The sequence below is a fragment of the Rhipicephalus microplus genome, chromosome 5 (assembly GCF_043290135.1).
Source record: "Rhipicephalus microplus isolate Deutch F79 chromosome 5, USDA_Rmic, whole genome shotgun sequence".
In the NCBI taxonomy this organism is placed as follows: domain Eukaryota; kingdom Metazoa; phylum Arthropoda; class Arachnida; order Ixodida; family Ixodidae; genus Rhipicephalus; species Rhipicephalus microplus.
The window spans coordinates 207,952,726-207,972,966 of NC_134704.1; the positions used below are offsets into that span (position 1 = coordinate 207,952,726).

The window sequence follows — 20,241 nt, forward strand, 5'->3', positions numbered from 1 at the left end:
TATGCCGGCAGCAAATAACTTTATGTCCACATTAGTTTCTTTTCATTTACACCACAGTTACTTCAAACAACATTCTTTCTGTGTTCCTTGGCTAGATTGTTCGTTAGTTATCATTAATGCTGTACTTCTGGAATTCATCGCTGCAGATAAGTTGAACTGAGGACACTCAGTACATATTCACTTTGATGTCTGAGGTTTCTTTTGAAGAAAAAGAAAAACTGGTTTTTGTTCTAACCGCTATATACTACTTCGAGATTATGCTCACCCGTAGGTCGTGTACGTTATTGCCGCATGGTTATCATGATACCCTTCATTGCACTTGTTCCCGAACGTTGTACCACTCTTCGATGGCATCCATAAAATTCTTCTTTGAGCACTTTTCTCTGTAGTTTTGCAGCGTATGTTATGCATAGTTCGCAGTGTGCTGGTTTTTTTCTATATTGTAATGGTATATGACTTTTCAACGATGTTGTACTAGTAAAAGATGGCCATTGGACTACGTGGGTAATGCATGACAGAACGTGGATAAGATAGTTGCAGTCTATTTTTAAGGTTCATTCTAGTTCGATAATAAAGGTGCAAATAAGCTTCTCAATGCTTGTCATTGGATGGATACATATGGTTCGAGGTACACAGGCATCACCCAGTGCAGACTTTTTATTTACTTCTTCAGGCAAATGTCATGTGGACCTGTGCTATTCCTGCACATTCTAAGGCTGTTGGGGCAGTATCATGTAGCTCTTGCTCTACAGGGATCTGAAACACTTGCTAATAGCCCGCATGTTACTGTCTTCGGACCACTTCTATTTTCTTTTTATAAGTACATTCTTGAGCTGCACGTTCATAACACGCACAAATAACTCTTTCATGATACACCCTGCAGTCATCACGTGTACTTACATAAACCTGAAAAAAACTCTACATTTCAGGATTGGCATTCATATTATAGTCATTTTTGAAAATAGAACCCTTATGTTACGTTTGTTCTGTAACTGCATTGTTGATAGTTTATTGTGCCAAGTTTTATTTTGTAAATGAGTTGTCATGATTCAAAGTGTATTTTTTCTTGCCTCTTTTATTGTATATCACGTAACGCTATGATATCACATAATGCATTACGACTTATGTTGCAATAAGATTTTTCGTGTTGTTCTCATATACAGTGTAGACCACTTATAATGTAACTGCTTATAGTACAGAACCGCTTATAATGCACTCTTTTTCTACTCCCATTTACCCTCCCATAGAACCCTATGTATATGCATACCGCTTATTGTGCAGTCCCCCAAGATGAAAGACCAGTTATAATGCGGTTGCCAAAAATTGTTTTGTGACAAACATGGTAGCGAGTGCGCTTCTGAAAGGAGGCGCGCTGGGTGCGCCACTGGGACGAGGTTGTTACGGAGGAGGAGGGGACACGGAGTGAGTGCACGAAGGGCGGAGGGAAGAAAATGAAAAAAGACCGCGAGACACTGGGCGGGCTCGCTGAGTAAGGGAGGAGGAGGACGGTTGCTTTGGGGACCGACAAGCGTTTGCACCGTCGCCGACGCGGCTACAGCGTACTACGTCGCTAGCGTAGCTTCGGCCGCATGTTGCTCAACGTGGCACGTGCGATCCCGTCCTTATCAATTGCATACACTTAACAGTTTCCGGTCGGGAAAGACGTTATCGAGCTTGCAACAAATATCGTGTTTGCTTCCTCGTCCGTAAATTAAAAACCTTTCGCGGTTTTATGACGCGACCGTTTACTTTTGCTGCCAGTGCGCTGTCGTACCTAAGCTTGGAGAGTTGTTGCTGATCTCCCAGCCGCGAACGCGAGCTTCGTATCACACATGTTCTTGGTTCACTGCTAGTGCGATCTTTTTAATGCCAAATCTTTGTGTTTTGGACAAACTTTCCGCGACAAAATACCAAGCTGCAAGCTAGGCCTAATCGACGTTAGTTGCGCTTCGATCAGTAGCGGTCGCGTGAATCGAAGTTGTGGTTTGGTACCAAATCAACGAAACTTTTGGCTGTGGCTGCACTTGACGGAAAGGGATACATATCATTAATGAAAATGAGGGCGGTATGTGTGTAGCATTCAAATAGTGGTTTGCAATTCGATTGGGATGTCTTAAATCGGGTGCGCGCCCGTGAAATTGAATGGATGGCGTCTTTCAACGCGTCAAATTCTGGAGGTGATTCGACATTGTTTCTGTGTAATGCACATAATCAAGCCGGTCTGGTAGTTGGTGAATTTTCGCGATGGTGCTTTCATTTGTCAGACTCCCCTTCCCCTTTTTGCGTTCATTTCATCCACAACACGTGTTTTTGGACGTTAAATTCTTCTAACATTCGAAAATTTAAATGTTAACGAACACGCATTGCATGTATCGATTCTCGGACACACGAAGCTGCATGCTCAACACGTTTTCCGCAAGTGCGGTCCTTCAAAAAAGTTGTTTCGGTTTTAGTGTGGTACCGCTTACAGTGCGGATATTCGCGACTCCCGTGACTTACGTTATAAGCTGTCTATACTGTAGTATATTTATCTTTTTTGTACACTATACAGTTGTAAAATTTTTCTCGTATTGCCCCCCTAACGCAATGCCTCTATGAAACTGTAAGGTACTTTGAAACTGTAAGGTACTTTTAAATAAATTAAATAAATAAATGAATAAGCTGTTAGAATGCTGCTGACAAATCCCCTTCAGAAAAGACTCATATATAAGATAAGGAAAAGGTCTTCTTTCAAATAAAGTTAGCTGACATTTTGTACAACCTATTCACCACAAAAAGCAAAAGGAGTTCGGTACAATGGAATCCCGGTGTCACGTTCCTCGGTTCCACAACGACCCCCATTTCACGACGAATTTGTCCCGTTCTGGCGAAAGCCTTATAGACGCAATGCATTAAAAAGCTCAATTATGTGATGCCATTTTACGCCGAACCTGCGTTTCACGGTGATCCTGGGGAAGCGAGAGGACCAAATGGCGAAGAAAAGGGAAGTGCCGTGGGTGTCTTTTGTCGCACCATCAGAAGCAACCCATCACATGCTGAGTGCTTGTATAAATAGTTCATTTCGGCTTTCAGCTGCCGTTCGTTCGTCTTTCTTTCCCCTTCTAGCGGCTATGAAAGCGGTGGAAAGAGATGTGGTTGTGGTTTTCTACATTCTTCTCACCCTTTTTGGACTACCATCTCTCATCGCGCAAAGGCATCCATAGGATTTTGTTTATTTAAGGCTAACCTGTGTAGCATCTTAGTTGAAGGAGGGGGGCATTATTAGAATTTAGTGTAATGCGATGTAATGCTGCATTATTAGGACTTACACGAAAGTGCATCTCAAAATGATGTCGCATACCTTCAGCAGTGCAGCTGCCATCTGCTATCAACAATCACCCTTGATAAATGAATGCATCACTCCCATTACGAGGGCTTGTAGAACAATGTGCATAACAGTCTGAGCATGCAGTCGTGCATCCACAACCCGTGGACGCAGCCTCATGAGCGTCTTCTCGATCACGTCACCTCGGCGTACAATATCACGTACCTGCTATCAAAGATGCGCTTTCTCGAACACAGAACATTAGGCACGCAATGCACACTGAGAAGCAATAGAGACTGGGGGAAAAAGGGGGCGCGGGCGGGCTGTGCCCACGGCAATCTGCAGCGCCTTCCTTCCTCCGTGGGCGGCGCCAAGGTACACAGCGAAAATGAACGGCGGCACTGGGCGCTGACCGCCAGCCACGTGGTCTGCGCGACTTAATTTGACAGCTTCATCACGAAATACAATCGAAAAGTGCTTCACAAAAGTCCAATAACAACTGTCACTGGACGAAGCAGTTACGGAATAACTTCTCAATGGCAATGCTACTGCGAATTCGGACGAGGACGACCCTGCTGCCGCAGATTATGCTGTCCTTACATCATTTGCCGATATGCTACGGCACATAGATGGCTTCAGGAGCTACGTTTGAACACGCAACGCCACAGAGGATGTGCTTTTGGACATTTCCAAGCTTGTGGGGAAGCTTTTGCAGATGGGCTCTCAAAGAAAGTACGGAAGAAGCTTACAGATTTTTTTTAAGTGTATGGCATGTTTCACTACAGCTGCTGGGAATCGCGCCAGCGGATAGTGGTGCATTCATGGTTTGTTTCAGTGAATCATGACTAGTACCTGCGCGGCAGTATTCTTTTCGCTTTGTTTCAGAGCTCTGTAGAGTTTGTTGGTAGTTGACGTTAAAGTTTCTCACTAATCTGCGTGCTAAACGTTCTTTTGTGGGCTTAAATTTTTATCCAAGATACAGTGGGATTGGGCGTGTTGGTATAACATCATAAAGGGTGCTTACCAGCTCAAACGCTCTTGCGCTATCGTTTGCGCTGGTAAGCACCCTTTATGATGAAATTTTTATGGTTGGATTTTACGACACCCACATTTTACGACGATTTCATGCAGTCCCGAAGAAGTTTTAAAATCGGGATTCCATTGTACTACACACAAAAAAAAAGTGTTTTTTAATATATAAAATGTGGAAGATATGTGTAGACACCATTTATGGAAATATACATAGTTTATTTCCTTTACAGTTGAAGAAAACACCATGCTCATCGTGACATGAATCTTAGCGAGAGAGAGAAAACACACAGAAAGAAAATGTGGGTGGGGACGTCGCCTTGAAGTTTGCATAGCAAGTGCCATGGTGCCATAAACTCTGGCCATGTCTACTGGGGTGTGCATAGTTTTTAGTCAGCAAAAGTCAAGTACTATAACGGACCATAGACTAATATACAGAGTTTGAGAAAATTTCGTTCAGTTAATGTCTCCAAAATGTACAACTAATACAGTTTGAAATCTGTGACGTCCTGTGTCGAGGTTACTGCACAAAATTTAAAAATGAAGCTTTGACCTTGATTTGCCTATTAATGAACCGATGATGGTGAAATAATCACATTAGAGTTCTCAGAGTACATTTCATTCATCTCAACTGATTCATTGTTTCGCTTTGGTGTCTTTTTAAGAATTATTAAAGTCAGAGCCTGCCACCTCATACCTAGGGCTGAGCCTAGGCCTAGAATACAAGACATGAGGCTGGCCCAGGTGTTGCATGTCGTGCCGAAATGCCGCAGAGGTATGTTATCAATTCGGACTTGATATGGGACATTACGACAACGGCAATGAAAAAAACCTGTTCAGAGTGTCCATATATTTGCTATCACAGTACAGTTAAACCTTTTTGTTAGAGGCATGCTCCGGGCAGCAGTTCTTGTCTTTTATATGTCTCTTATAAGAAGGATACTTAGTATGCAGTTTCTTATCTACTCATATTTTACTATAGGCACACTGTCTCTTATACCCATTTGCTTCTTACATCAGTGTCTCTTACAAAGGGGTTCTACTGTAGTAAGGCTATTGCACAATTTAACTTGGTGTTTGAAAAAATCAGGCTTCGGCAAATGTTGCTTGCAAAGTGCTGTGTAGCTAGCCTACATCTGCTTTGAATGCTTTCTCAGGCTGTTTTATCTCAAAAATTCCCTTCTGGCAGCTCCAAGCTTGCTACAAGGGGCACCTGTGTCTGCTCCTAGGACTGCTCCCAGTTTCATGTAGTCTGTTCCACCCCTGCATGGAGGACATCTTTGAGTAATACCCTTGTCACACAGGCACAGGAAACGAGATTCAGTAGCTAAAGCTTAAGAGGGCCTAGAAATCACCCAGAAGTCGGAATTTAGGTGTGATGGGGAAGTTGTGCACGAGTATGCAGTGACCATGGAGCTGTGAGAATTTTTTGAAACAGTGCCATATTGGCGCAGTCAGACGCCTTTCATTATCGAAACGTGGTGATCACTCTTCTTGATCTTTTTTTTGCTACCCTCCATTGGTGTACTGGGCCAAAACCTTTTTGCCCTCTCGCCGAGCACCCCTCCCGATCTTGCACAGCATACGTCATCGCCAACGCGCTGCTTGAAACGCTGTCTACTTCTGGCTGTCACGACTCCGTCCCTCCGTCGATTTCATCAACTGCGTGCTTGTTGGCGAACGACTGCTGACGTGCTTGCCCGTACACGAATCCTGCCATTATGGACCCTGTTATGCCAGTGCACTGTAACCCTGTGTTACAGGCAGCAGTAGCTTATTTGTAAACATGCGCACGGGTAGCAAGACGAACAACAACAAGCAGTGAAGACAGCTGCTGGCAGACTGACTGGAAGTCATAGGCTCGACCAATGGCAGCATCAATGTGCCGTGCGTAAGAGATTCAAGTTTTCACCTTCACGCAGAGGCCTGAAAGGCTCTGTGAGGAGGAGGGATTATTTCTTAAAATTTGTGATGTTCCGGTGGCTGCCACGTGTAAAATTGTTGATTGCAAGGCCATTCTGCACATGATGGGCGTGCTTATTTGAAATATTTTAAAAAATACCATGGGTGGTTTAGGGGCCCTTTGAGTTTCTGAAGGGCATTTTTTTTGGCCGAGCTGCCGCATGTTTAATGCATTTGACCTAATGATATCAATGACAGTGACCATTGAAGGGAGTAATTTTAGGGTAATAAGAAAATTTAAATACACATTTTGACTACTTTACTCTGCACTCACGAATCGCGGAATGTAGAAGTAAAGATACTACGGGGCCGTTTGAATGAGTTCGTTCTTGTCTTTTACTACATTGCTTCTGACCACAGTGACTTCAGCCATTGCTTGTTGAATCTGAAGCCTGGAATCTGATGTTGTGCCATTTTCTGCACCTGTGTGGCACGGGTATGAGCTGTCAAGGAGATGTACCATGCTGACAATCTACACTTTTGTTTAGTGCTATCAATTTTGGACTGTCATATACTGGTGGCACTGTTGATGCCACTGAAATCTGTTTAGTGCTTCAAGCTTGCCTAGGCTTGGAAAATGTCATATTATGTTCTCATGAACAGGTGTTCTCTTACATTGGCTATGATTGAATCATTTGTGTGTAGTATATGTGTGTTGGGCCTTTGTTGTATAGTTGTGAAAGGAACCGAACCTTGTCGAGAGAAGCAAGTGGGAGAGGGAGTGAGATTGATAGAAAAGGTAGAGAGGTTAACCAAGCATGGCAAATGCCTTGCAGCTGAATCGCTGAGCAGTGCCGAGTGGAGTGAGCCAGCTGGCCTGGGCACCAACCCATCGTGGGGCTCTCAACGACAAGCCACCTCGCTCGTGCTGCAGGTGGCTACAAACACAACCACCCAGGTGTGTGTCTGGTCAACGACATTTGTACCTATAGTCCCAGCACATGCTGCTTTTTGGACTTCCTGTGATAGAAAGTTATATGTGCTCTTGACCAAAGTTTCAGGATTATTCGTTGAGTGTAAATAGACTGTTTGCCGACAGTGCAAGTACAGGTACTGCTTGGCAAATATTCTCTTTGAGTCGGCGTGCATTGCTTTGAGAGAAATTTCTGCCAAACGCTATTTCCTGAAGTTACAGCATTTTGAAATTGCCTTAAAATTTGATGCCTGTAAACATTCCAACTTTCAAATATTTTTCCAGGAGTGTTTGCTATTTCATTCGGTTTGCTCCACAGTTCCATGACCCGAAATGTTTCTACTTCTAGAAATTAAGTAGTATCTTTGTTTTATTGCCGTATTAGTTGTTATTTTTCTGTAGAAATAATTTTTTTGTGAAAGGTAGTCCAAGAGTGTGTAGTTCTTTTTATTACTCGAATAAATTCTATAAACGATTCTATTTTAGAACAAAGCTGTCTAAAATTTTTGCAAGCCGGTAAAGTGACAAAAAGAAATGCAGTAACATCAATCAAAATTTTTGTTAAAAATGCCTATACAATTTTTGTAAATTAAATTATGCACTGTATTTAGCATGGCCCACAGACAACAAAAATGAGTGCACCAGTGTACTTTTCCTGAAAAGATGCTTGTGCAGGAAAACTAAACACTGAGGAATACCGTGGTTACTCACCAAATAAACACACTTTTTTTTTCTCTAAAAATCAGAGCAAAGTTAGGGGTGCTTTTATTGTGCAGGGAAGATTTTATGAAAACTTTTTCGGTATGAGCAAAAAGATGTGGTAATGCAAAAAAAAGTTAGGTTGCTCAGCTTCTTTGTTGCACTTCACTCATTTTCGTTGGTTGAAGGCGGTATTTTTTTCAAGTTGTTCCCACGCTGCCCGTGCACTCCATAAAAGCGTTTCGCAGCTACCCTTTCTTGCAATCATTTAACCGCAACAGTGGTATTTGCTGTGATCTCGAGGGGCACCCAGAAGCGTGCGCTGCGACACTACGACGCACTTTGCCAGCTTTCTGGCAAGCTCGCACGGTGACCGTGTCACCATTGTTGACATTGTGGCAAGCTACCACCGAAGTATCAAAATAGATCATCAATAATAAGATTAGCGACAAAATACGGCGGCCACCTTGCTTGCAACCGAAGCGAGAATCGGGGACCATGTTGCGAAAATGGTCACGATCTTTTCTGGGTGACAAGCGATTTCTTTCTAGTTTTCCAGAAACCTGCAACGCGATGGCGACGAATGGCCCTTCGTGGCAGCCATAGCAACAGTAAATCCTATCGTCGTCGCTCGAAAATTGCGTGCATGTGATTGGGTCTTAAAGTTTTGCATTTGCAGGAAGCAATCATCGATTGGCCCGGAAAGTTTCATGACTTTCATTCGTTATGTGCTTCTCAGCTGCGATGTCCCTACACCCCCATCATTCATGAATACTGATGTGGCGCATAGGTATTTAAAAAAGACTGAATACGTGCCGCGCACAGATGGAAAGAAAAACTACGGCACGCGGCAACGGGCGAAGGGGGGAGGAAGCGAGCGGAGGTGGTCGGCATACTAATAATAAAAAAAACCGGAAGAGATCTAACGGGCAAGGAAGTGCCAGGTGTCGGTTAGTGGGTCTGCAGCGGACTAATGAAGGAACTGCGTTTATAACGCGGGGAACAGAAAAATCCAAATCTTGATGACTGAAGTTGAGTGTGCGTTTATTATGCGAGTGCGTTCATTACGCTAGCAGAGTGCCATCAGCTCTGTGGGTGTGAGAAGCGATAAAGCGACATTAAAGGCAAATAATGATTTATTTCAGAATGAAAGCTCAATGTGTGACAAAGTGGCAATATTATCAGCAGCAATTACTGAAAAATTAAGCTAATTGTATAACGCTGCATGTGCCGAGATTTTGAAATGACCCCAATGACGTGAGAGCATCCAACTACAATTAATCTCTAGTAATCAAGCTAGCTTCAATAAACAAAGAACATTCCGTAAATCAAAAGAGGTAATGAAATGCTGCTTGTTCATTTCTGTTTAATTTGTAGAAGAAAGAACAGGCTTGTGTTACTGTGGTGGAAATTTCCGTTTTTGTCTAGTTAAGCTGAATATGTGGTGCTATTTAGCGGGGCCCAGTTGAACCAAGCAAGCAGATTCTTGTTCATTGTTGCTGCTGGCATGGCTCATGCTACTCTGGCTGTGCTGCTGCTAGTGTAGGCAGCCGCGCAGTAAAGGCGTGCGCGCCACAGTGACATCAGAAAGACCGCTTTCAAGTGGGTGATTTGAAGTGCACTAACGTAATACAAACCACCAAAACGAGACTTTATTTCAAAATAAGCACTTCCTTGGCGCAAAAGCAGCACTACGAGGTTTCTGGACTGTTATTTCAACAATCAATGTCGACTTCATACTTGACTTTAGTGTTCCTATAATCACCCGAAGGACGAAACCAGCCACACCTCCTGTGTATGTTTGGTTTTTAAAGCGAAAGCCGCCACACCGTTTTGGAAAGAAAAAGAAGAAAAAATTTCAATAACCCAACAACAGAGAGACGTCAGCGCATGAAAAAAAAACTACCGAAGTGTAGTAGCACATGCCAAGCCAGAAGAATACGCCGCGGTGGTCCAGTGGCTAAGGCACTAGGCTGCTGACCCGCAGGTTGGGGATCGAATCCTGGCTGTGGTGGCTGCATTTTCGATAGAGGCGAGAATGCTGTAGGCCCGCGTGTGCACATTTGGGAGCACGGTCAAGAACCCTAGGTGATCGAAATTTCCGTAGTCTTCTACTACCGCATCTGTCATAATGATATGGTTGTTTTGCCACGTTAAACCCCACAAATAAATCATCATCTACTTTTAAAGAAATATATGTTTGAAACATTCAACCCGCCTCCTGATGCAGCTTTCACATATCACCGACTGACAGTGTTCTGCGGGCCTTTGCTAACTCGATCGCTGTTTTCTTGAAGGCTACAATGAACTGTTGGCTGCCAGTAATTTTCACCGAAAACAAGAAAAAGGTTGCTCGAAGTCCAAACAGGTTCACAAGACAACAATAAAAACAACATGAGGCCGCCCATGATGCAAGGTTCATTCGTCAAACAAAGGAACATTTGCCATGCCATTGGAGACAGTTTAGAAGCAGTAACACCAAATTTCAAACTCAAGGTGTGGTGTTCATTCGACTGCATGGCTTACATGTGTTTTTTCAGCGAAGTATGATTTGCATTTTTTACGTCGAAGTTATTCTATGTTGAGTGCAAACAGCATTCTAAGGCTCAACGGCACGTTCCTAGCTATGAGACATCTACAGTATTTTTTGACGTGTTTAGCAAGCTTCTAGGCCACGCTGATGAGCGAGTGACAGTGGGGGAGCAGCGATGATGCCAACAGTTTAATTGTTGTCATTGTGGTGTTTACGTACCGGCTGACGGCGATGCCTGGCTACCTAGCAATGGCTTAACTTGCCTTGTTTTGCTTGGTTCGTGCAGTGCGTTCGTGGGAATCCTGCGTTTTCATTGTGCCGCTTTGGGTGATTTGTCGTAGAGTTGTTAGCGCAAATAAGCTTATTTGAAGCTACGATTATCGCGAAGAAGCAACAAGGATGCAGCGTTCATATGTTTTACCAGCCAGCGTGGGCCAAGCGTGCGTCCCCAGCTGCCACACCGCTGCTTGTTCCAGCGTCGATTTCTGAATCCCTACTCAGAGGAGGATCGAACTGAAAATTATTTTCATTGTCCCTTGTGGATGCTCATCATGGCTGCAACGACAATGAAGGTGGCAATGACATACCTACACACGTGCACGTCGAACAGACAAAATGTGAACTGAAACACAAGTCACCAATTTGAGTAGCCCTGTGATCAATCAGATAGGGCGGGACCGTGGAAGGGGACTGCTTGGCAGCGCTGGCATAGCTGAATAATGGTGGGCTTTGCACCCGTTTTGAATTTGGTTCAATACTGGTCATACCAATTGACATTGCATATATTAATTTACCACTCTGTTGCATCATTAGTACTAAATTGTTACTAGGAAATTAATAACTACGCTTTGATGCAAAAAAACACGACATGGGTCAAGTTGATCTCACTGCTGTTTTAACTCAGTGGCTCATAGTAATTATACTCTTCAAATTTTACATGATGGAGCTCAACTGATGGAGCATGCATGATGGAGCTCAACTTTTCATTGCAGTTCTTTGGAAAAAGTTTCAACCCGTATTCCAGCTTTTACACTATTTGCATGGAACAGATGTGAACGTACTAAATTTTGGTTGCCATATTTTCACTGCAGTTTTAAATTATCGACAACATTGGCAATGTTATGGTTACAACGTGCACTTGGCAGAAATTTCGATTGGTGTGGCATAAAAAAAACACTCATTATCGCACATCTGGGTGAAGTAAAGAAACTTTATGTGATAAAAAAGTGAAAATATAAGCAAAACTTCCCCCCTACAACTTTTCTTATATCTCATTGAGCAGTTTCAGTATACAGTCGATACGGTATATATCGAACTCAAAGGGTATCGCGAAATAGTTCGATATATCGATAATTCAAAATACAAAAGATGCCTATTAAAGCCATAAATTGAAGCATTTCAGACCTCGGAAATCTTTACGAGTGCCAACATAATGATTCTATCGCAGTATAATGAAGAGCAAGGTGTGAACTTCAAGTTACTGCACTTTATTTCACTAGAAAATAGTCCGTAAACTTGTTTTGCTTCTTGCATGCTGTCAAGTTCCAGTATTCCTGAATGTCTTTGAAGCTTTTCAAAAAAGCGAGTTCAGCTCCTTCGGCCACAACAGCGTTGATTAACGCAGAATGCCGATTAAAGCATTGAAACGCACCAAAAGGTTGGTTAGCGGCAGCAGCGAAGGCGTTGGCATATTCGTAACCGCACAGGTACACTTCTGCAGCACCGGTAAAGGCAGCCATGATCTCAGCACCTATGCTGTCAGAAACAGCTCTGCGTCGTCGACTGCATCGATTAAGTCACTCACTATCCGAGATGGTGGCTGGAAAGGCTGATAAGTCGCAGAATTCACTGAGGCACCACCGTACAGCGTTGTCAGCAGTCATGATGCACCCGAAGTCGTCACCTGGCCTGCAAGGAACGTTTACGACAGTGCTTTACTTGACATCGCTCCAAGTGCCAGTAACTATTCTTACGGTTTTGTGCCGGTCACCGTTCAATTCAACCCCTGAATAAGAATTTATCAAGAACGAGATGAGAAGTACAAGCCCACAAGCGCAAGAAACAACGCTGAGTTCCCATTATTCCCACCATGGACATCGGTCAACATGTTGGCTTTATCAATGTCATTTGTGGCTTTGTAGCTGGCAGCCATCGCTTTCAGCTGCTTTGATGCGAGAAGATAGAAAAAGTGTAGCCTCCGAGAAATGTGTTTTGAAACCAAAAACACTAAAAACATCACGAGGTTGCACATCTCGAAGGCCATGCTTTTCAGGCTGGCATGCCACTGTGCGCTAACAAGCAAAGGAATGCGAACATTGTAACTAGATCGCCGAGTCATTTGCATTCTCATTGTGTTGTCCTCAGCAATTGGTCTTTTTGAAAAGCACTATGCCCACGCGTTAACTCTTTCATCGCCACGCCTATTCAAATCGATCACCGGTGATCGACGCTTTTCAGTCATCAATTTTGGCATGTTAAATTTGTTTATCGTGCAGCCAGCACTTTCCAGTGGTTAGTTCAGCCACTCAACTTTTAGAATTTTTTTGAATTTGCCGACTTAAGCAACATAGCGGTTTTTTCACAGACTTTCACATGAACCAATGTGCGTGTGTAGTTGGAAAAATGCACTAGGTTGGCTAACTTGACAGAAGTGCATGCCCCTCGTGATTATGCTACACTAACATCGAAGTTGTGTAACGAAAAGAAACTGCAAGCCAAAGATCGAATTAATGTGATAGCTTTGCAATTTGACCGAGCTGAGCTGCATTAATATTCGTACATTTATGCCAGCTAATCAATGAGAGCTCTCGCTAGAAGTCAGAGAAAATAATTCTGCAAAAAAATGTTTCCCAAGGTCTGCCGCATGTATAAAGTGTGCAGGCGGATTTCATAGCCAGTTTCTAGCCGCTTTTGTTTTGCTTGTATCGATATATCAGACAGAGGGTCACATCTAGTGTCACTAGTCATTCCTATTACGTGGTCGTCACACGCGCGTGGGTGCGCGTCAGCGTTGCAAAACACATGCGCCGCTTGAAACTGTCTTGCGAGCCCATCTGAATTGAGTGAGGAGGAGCTGAGATTTCGTGGATGAAAGCCCCTCAGCTTCAAGTTTTATGGCGACGATGTTTTGCGTCAGCTCGAGACATCCGTAGCAGTTCGGTGGTTTTTTTTTTTTTTTTGTTTACATTCTCAAGATATTTCCGCCACAAGTGCATATAGCTTCTGACCTTTGTGCATAATCTTATAATTACTCAGGTTACGTGCGTGGTCCACACTTCGCTGGGGCGCGGTGTGGTGGCACTGGCTGCAGAGCTTCTCCCTAACGGCAAAGAGGGCCCCGGAGCACATATGGGCCTTCACTACGGAGCAGTGCGAAACATTTTAGAGTTGCACGTGATATTGTTCCTTTTTTATTATGATATGGGCAAAGATGCAGAGGAATATGCTTGTATGCATATACTGAAACGCCCCCGCAGGGGCGTCTGTGCAAGCAGGCGTTTGGTGTGTAGCGACACCACAGACCGGAGCTAACGGGGGGGTTTCGACTCCCTCCCACGCCTAGCCGTGCGTGGCTTTGCCGTGTCCGGGGAAAAGGGGATCCTGGGGGTTGAGCTGACGCTGAGTGATTGGACCTTTAAGGCCCCCCGGTAAAGGCAACACGCCCCTTTGGCCCCGGCTTCACGTAGACGGCACCCCTGGGCTGACCCACCCAGGTGAAATCGGCAGTCACGTTTTTCCATCTCTCTTCTCTCTCATTTTCGTCTTTATCTCTTACTTTTTTATCTATCCTGTCATCTTCTATCTTCTGTTTACTTCCTAATTTCTTGGCGGCAAGGGTTAACCTTGTGTAGTTACCCAACCTTGGGTAGTTATATCTGCTTATAGCGGCGATGTATGACTGACGCCTTCAAGTGTTCTTCCTTGTAGCGTCCTCCTGTTGGGCTCGGTGGTGGGTGGTCACCATCGCCGCTGAACATCAAATGCTCCACATGGCAAAATCTTTCCCCCTTCTCAATGATCGGTCCTTGAAAAAGAACCACACTGATGAAAGCTCCAAACGATCCGGAACCGATTGTGACCACTTCCCACGCTTTCTAGTCATACACTCTCTGGCAGATAATGTCTTTGTAGCAGGACTGTCGGTTTTCCTGATAGCTAGAACCCTTGCTAACCTAATAGGCAAAAAGTACAACGCAAAGAAACCATCATCCGATGATCTTCTTGTTGAAGTAAGCCAAAAACAGCATGCAGACACTCTCCTGAAACAGAAGCAGTTTGCCCACCTAGACGTGTCCATCACCCCTCATGGCAGTCTTAACACTGTTCAAGGCGTCATTTAACAATGTGATCTGATGCGAGAAACCGAAGCTTTCGAGAGCAAGGCGTAGTCGCCATCCGTAAGATAACCATCAGGAGGAACAATGAAGAAGTGGTGACACCTCATATAATACTAACATTTAACCTCTCCATTCTGCCCGAATCCATGAAAGCTGCATTCCTTCTCTGCAAAGTCCGCCCCTACATACCCAACTCTAGAAGGTGCTACAAATGCTTGAAATACGATCATGAGTGGAACACATGTCGCCGAAATCAAAAATTGTGCAAAATGTGGTGATCATGAGCACCCAACCAAGAGCTGTACTTCCACGCAAACAGTGCCCTAACTGTCACGGGCCGCACGCAGCGTACTCGCGGACATGTGAAATTTTCAAAAAGGAAAAGGGAATCATCCAGATAAAAGTAATGCGAAACATCGCATTCACTGAAGCCCGGCAGAAGGTGTCACTTTTCTCCAGAAAACGTACGCTGACGCAGCGCACCGGGGGGCCGGGCGGCGTCTAGCAACGGTGCGCACGCAGTACAGCTTTGCTGGTGCGTGCACATCTCGGCTCCCCACCAAGCAGCCGCAAGCTGCACCAACGTTCGAAGTTTTGCAGGTCCACCTCCATCAGACCTCAGAGACAACACAGACAATCCAAACCCCGCAGGTCAACTTCCATGAGGCCTCGGAGACGACACAGACAACTGAGAGGGCACCTGTCCCTCTTGAGAAACCCCCATCAGCCTCCAAGTGTTCACAGGGGGAAATGGATGTGACACCGGCGTCCTCAGCGTCTCCGATGCTCACGGAATACCTCCTAGTGAAGCGTAGCCCAATAGAACGCCTCAGAGGGAAGAAACACCCTCCAGTCCAGGCACCTGACAGATGCTGCGAAGTCTCAATAACCCCCCTTCCTTTCTTCCTTTTTAAAAATGGCTGCCGAGAGTATCATCTACTAGAACTGCCGAGGTCTACTGAAGAATCTGGATGACATTTATGAAATGCTTGCGCAACACCAACCTAACATACTTTGCCTGCAGGAGACACACCTAAACTCAACACACACTAACTTTCTAAGAAGATATGTGGTATACCGAAAGGACAGGCATGACACTGCCCATTCATCCTGCGGTGTCGCTCTCGTGGTGAAGAAAGCACTCCCGTCTCAAAGCCTCACTCTGGTTGCCGACTTAGAGGCAGTGGCAATACGAACCCTTATCTTTGGACGAATGACAACTGTGTGCTCATTATATATCCCTCCAGACTACCAGCTGTCTATTAAAGAGTTTGAAACTCTCATCGACCAGCTCCCGCATCCATTCCTCTTGGTTGGAGCTCTTAATAAGCACAACCCCCTATGGGGATGCAGAAGAACAGATTCTCGAGGCTCCCTAATCGAAAACTTTCTCTTGTACTCCGGCTCCTGTATATTTAACAAAAAACAGCAGTGTGCATTAACGCAGCGCGCAACTCATACACAGCCATAGATCTTGCTATCGGCTCCCCTTCACTCATGGCAACCACAGATTGGGCTGTTATTCATAACCTCTACGGAAGTAATCATTTTCCTGTCTGTGTAAAACACACAGGAAGTACAAATAAGATGACTACAAATGTATTTAGGTTTAGAAAACGGGATGCTGACTGGAAGAAATTCCGAGAACTTACAGAACTGTCGCGTTCTTCTATTGAAAACCTAGACATTGATAACTGTGAAGCATTGGTCGTACTTCATATCATACAGGCAGAGTGATTGATCTTACAGACATCTGACAAGACGCGAAACAAACGATGACCCTGGTGGAATGCGGAGTGCAAAAAAGCTCGCGAGAACCAAAACAAAGCTTGGTTGAAATTTCCAGGTACCCTACAGCTGACAACGTGATGAATTTCTAGCGTGCGAAAGCAAATGGTAGGCGCATCCGACGAGAATCAAAGCGGCAGAGTTGGCTGTCCTTTCTCTCGTCTCAAATCGTGCAACCTAGCCATCTGCGAACGTCAGATTCAGTTGGCAGTAAATGAGCTCTCAAGCTGGGCAGACAAAAATGGTTTTAAGTTTAACTGTGACAAGACTGTTTGCCTACTCTTTTTAAAACTACGTGGCTTAAGGCCATCCCTCAACATTTCAATGAACGGACACACCATTGCTACGATCATAAATTTCTAGGAGTTGTGATGGATGAAAAGCTCAGCTTTGTCCCACACATCAAGCAGCTGCGACTGAAATGCTTGAAAGCCTTGAACTTGCTCAAGATTCTCTCGCATCAGTCAGAGGGTACATATCGTGACTGTCTATTAAACCTTCTCAGTAGTCTAGTGCTCTCACGTATTGATTATGGCTCATTTGTGTACGAATCAGCATCGAGATCCGCACCTAAGATGCTCAACCTAGTGCATCACCATGGGCTTCGTCTGGCTAGTGGTGCTTTCTGAACCAGCCCAAAAGCCAGCCTGTATGCTGAGACAGATCGGTGCTCATTAGAACGACGACGGCAGTTCACAAACATCAAGTATGCAACCATGGTGCTTTCCCATGTCGACCACCCATCTCGCGAGCTATTGCAAGATACATCAAACACCCATCTGTTTTTGAGGCGACCATCAGCTATGCCAACGTATCCCATCAGAGTGGCCTCACACTTTGAAAATCTGCATATACCCATCTCCAATCTTCAACTAAGCTCCCACAAAGACACGGTGGCACCATAGGAAATGCGGGCTATCAATTGTGACTTGTCATTCCTAGAGGTAGGAAAGCATGGCCTCCCAGTCGCAATCGATCAGCATTTTATGTACTTGCAGGCAAAATACAGGTGTGCTGAGTACTGCACTGATGCTTCCAAGTCCTCGGCCCTCGCATGTGCTGCATACGGCCCAGCATACTCTGAATCTGCAACAATGAATGAACATACCAGCATATTTACTGCTGAGTGCTATGGCATACTGCTAGCTATAAGGCACATCTTAAAGAAGAAAGAACCAGTCTCCATCATGCACACAGATTCCCTCAGTGCAGTGACTGCGTTGTCTTCTGCAAAGACACATAAAAATTCAGTGACTAATACCCTTCTAAACTGCCTCATGTCAGCCTACAGATCGAAGCTTAAAATCACGCTATGCTGGATTCCGGGACACTGCAACATAGCTGCAATGAGGCATCGGAACGACTTGCGAAAACCGCTGCACTCCGCCCAACAGTAGGCGTAGTCGTCGTCCAATAGGAGGACTTGAAGCCGCTAACCAGAAACCAAATGCGTAGGCAATGGCAAAAGGAATGGAACGCAGTAGTTGAAAACAAATTGCACACAGTAAAGCCAAGAATAGGTAGATATGCTCTTGAAAAACGTAACAGGCATCAAGAGGTTCCACTGTGCAGACTCAGGATCGGTCATACACATGCAACACACTCGCACCTTTTAAGCGACTCTCCAGCACCGTGTTGTGAAAAATGTAGTGATGTGCCATCTGTCGTTCACGTTTTAATTATGTGCCCGTACCTTGAACCAGAAAGACTGCGTCACTTCCCAAAGCTATACAAATGCCACATACCGCCTCACCCTTTATTTTTTTCTTGGTGACGATACCATGTTTCCCACAATAGTAGTTTTAAAGTTCTTAGCTGATGTTGGATTCCTGCATTCCATTACATATTCTCACTAATCTCAGCCCTCTCTGAATCCTGAGAGAACCGCTGAGACTTCTTTACCAAATGTCATGCAGCACGCACTCCTCGTCCTGACAAGGACCACTGCCGTCACTGCGTGACTTTTTAGAACACATAGATTTAGACCATTTTAAACTCATCACACATAGTCATTACACTTAAGTTTATAATCCCTATGCCCCACTCTTTTATTCTTGCCACCCTGAGTAGATTTTTTTCTATAATTGAACCGACGAAAAAATCCTATCTTTGGAGCACTTTTGCCTGAGTTTTGCTCGCTCTTGGTGTGCGAGTGTGATCAGGATGGCAGACGGGAGGACTTGCACGCTTTTTTCTGCTGCTCAACAAAACCTTGAAAGTGTGCCCGCTTGGCTTGAGCGTAATCCGCGCGTTAGGTGCCGCATTGCGAAGCGCTTGCTTATAGCTGTTGACCACCTGGCAGCCAACTTGCCGCTTCTGGCGTCCCGGTATTCGGTTGTGGAGATGGTGAATATTTTGTGGGCGACGGTGACGGCTACGTGTGCGCGAAACTGCTCTCACAAGGCCGACTCCATCGACACTGGGCCCGATGCCGAGCCTGAAGCTTCCAAACAGGATCACTTCGGCAGCGATTTGTGGCAGCAGGCCGTCGAATTCAACATGGGAGAGCGGGTGAAACATCTGTTGCGATAGTTTCATTACGGCAATGATGATGCCAACGCGACAGAACTGTGCACGGATTAGGGCATTGTGAATGAAGTACGTGGCAAGAGCGATTTGGAGAAATTGAATTGCGAGAACGACGAAACATTGAAGCCAGTCCCTCATGCAGCTTATGCCACGGGCCTCGGCGAACAAGCCCGCTGCTGTTTAAAATAATATTGAGACCACCCTTATCGCTTCTGCTCTTCGAAACACGTGCATTACGGACTTTTTTAGGCAGAAAAAGTGTGTTTTCACTCACAACTTTTTTTAAAATCTGTCTTTCATTTACTACGAACTTTGGGATACAGGGAACTGATGCCGCGTCAGGCTCAGGTTTGTTATAAGCGGGTGTCGTGTAGCCGACACGGCGACACGTGAAAGTAACCACGCTACACCACTGTACGATCCATGACAATAACCCAGTTTAATCAGCGAGTATCGTTTATAAACACACGAGCGCAGTGGCGCCATCTATTGTGATTTCAATGACTCAGAAGGCCATCTGGTGTAAACGCACAACACTACAGCAGGCTCAACTGTACCTAGAGACTCTTATCGCAAGGCAACGAAAATTCACTAAGAAGCTTGTACGAGTACATTTGTTTCTCGGGAAAAATTATGCTATGCTTCACCGCATGTCATGAGGAATGAAACAGCACCTGAGTTCTGATTTTCTTTGTCTATGTGAAGAGAAACATTTTGTACATCAATTATTTTTATACTTTTCCTGGGTCATTTATCTACATAATGTTTATTCTGAATTCTCTTTGTTCTGAATATTTTTGCATATATAGTGTTTTTTATTCCACTGTTTACGAGCTGGTGACAAAAAATTTTGCACTTTTCACATTTTTATTCATTCTGAAATATTGTGATGATGGAACGCATTTATTTACAAAATGGAATGATTGCGATAGGTACAGCTCAGAGCCATAAACAGGAGACCGAACCGCTCATGAGCCAGACCCGCTTCGACCTCGTCCCCTTTGTGCACCCATCGATGTGTGTAATTTCCCGCGTTCGCAGACGATGCCCACTGGGCTAGTCAGTAGGAAGGTTAGCGGTGATACAGCTTGAGGCACGTAACGTGTGTCTAAAGCGCAAACCATTACTTGTGACGCTGGAGATGACG

General features: G+C 44.6%; 1 protein-coding gene across 6 annotated transcripts in view; it reads left to right on the forward strand.

The window, feature by feature from the left end:
- Positions 1-20,241, forward strand: part of Takl2 (Tak1-like 2) — a 387,007-nt gene that overhangs the window by 212,188 nt on the left and 154,578 nt on the right. For all 6 annotated transcript variants that reach the window (XR_012895575.1, XM_075896427.1, XM_075896428.1 and 3 more), the window contains one exon: positions 7,072-7,193. Coding sequence is in view for 5 of the 6 variants with exons in the window: in XM_075896427.1 (XP_075752542.1) it covers positions 7,072-7,193 (122 nt within the window). In the remaining variant the exon portion in view is untranslated. The remainder of the gene's footprint in view (positions 1-7,071; positions 7,194-20,241) is intronic.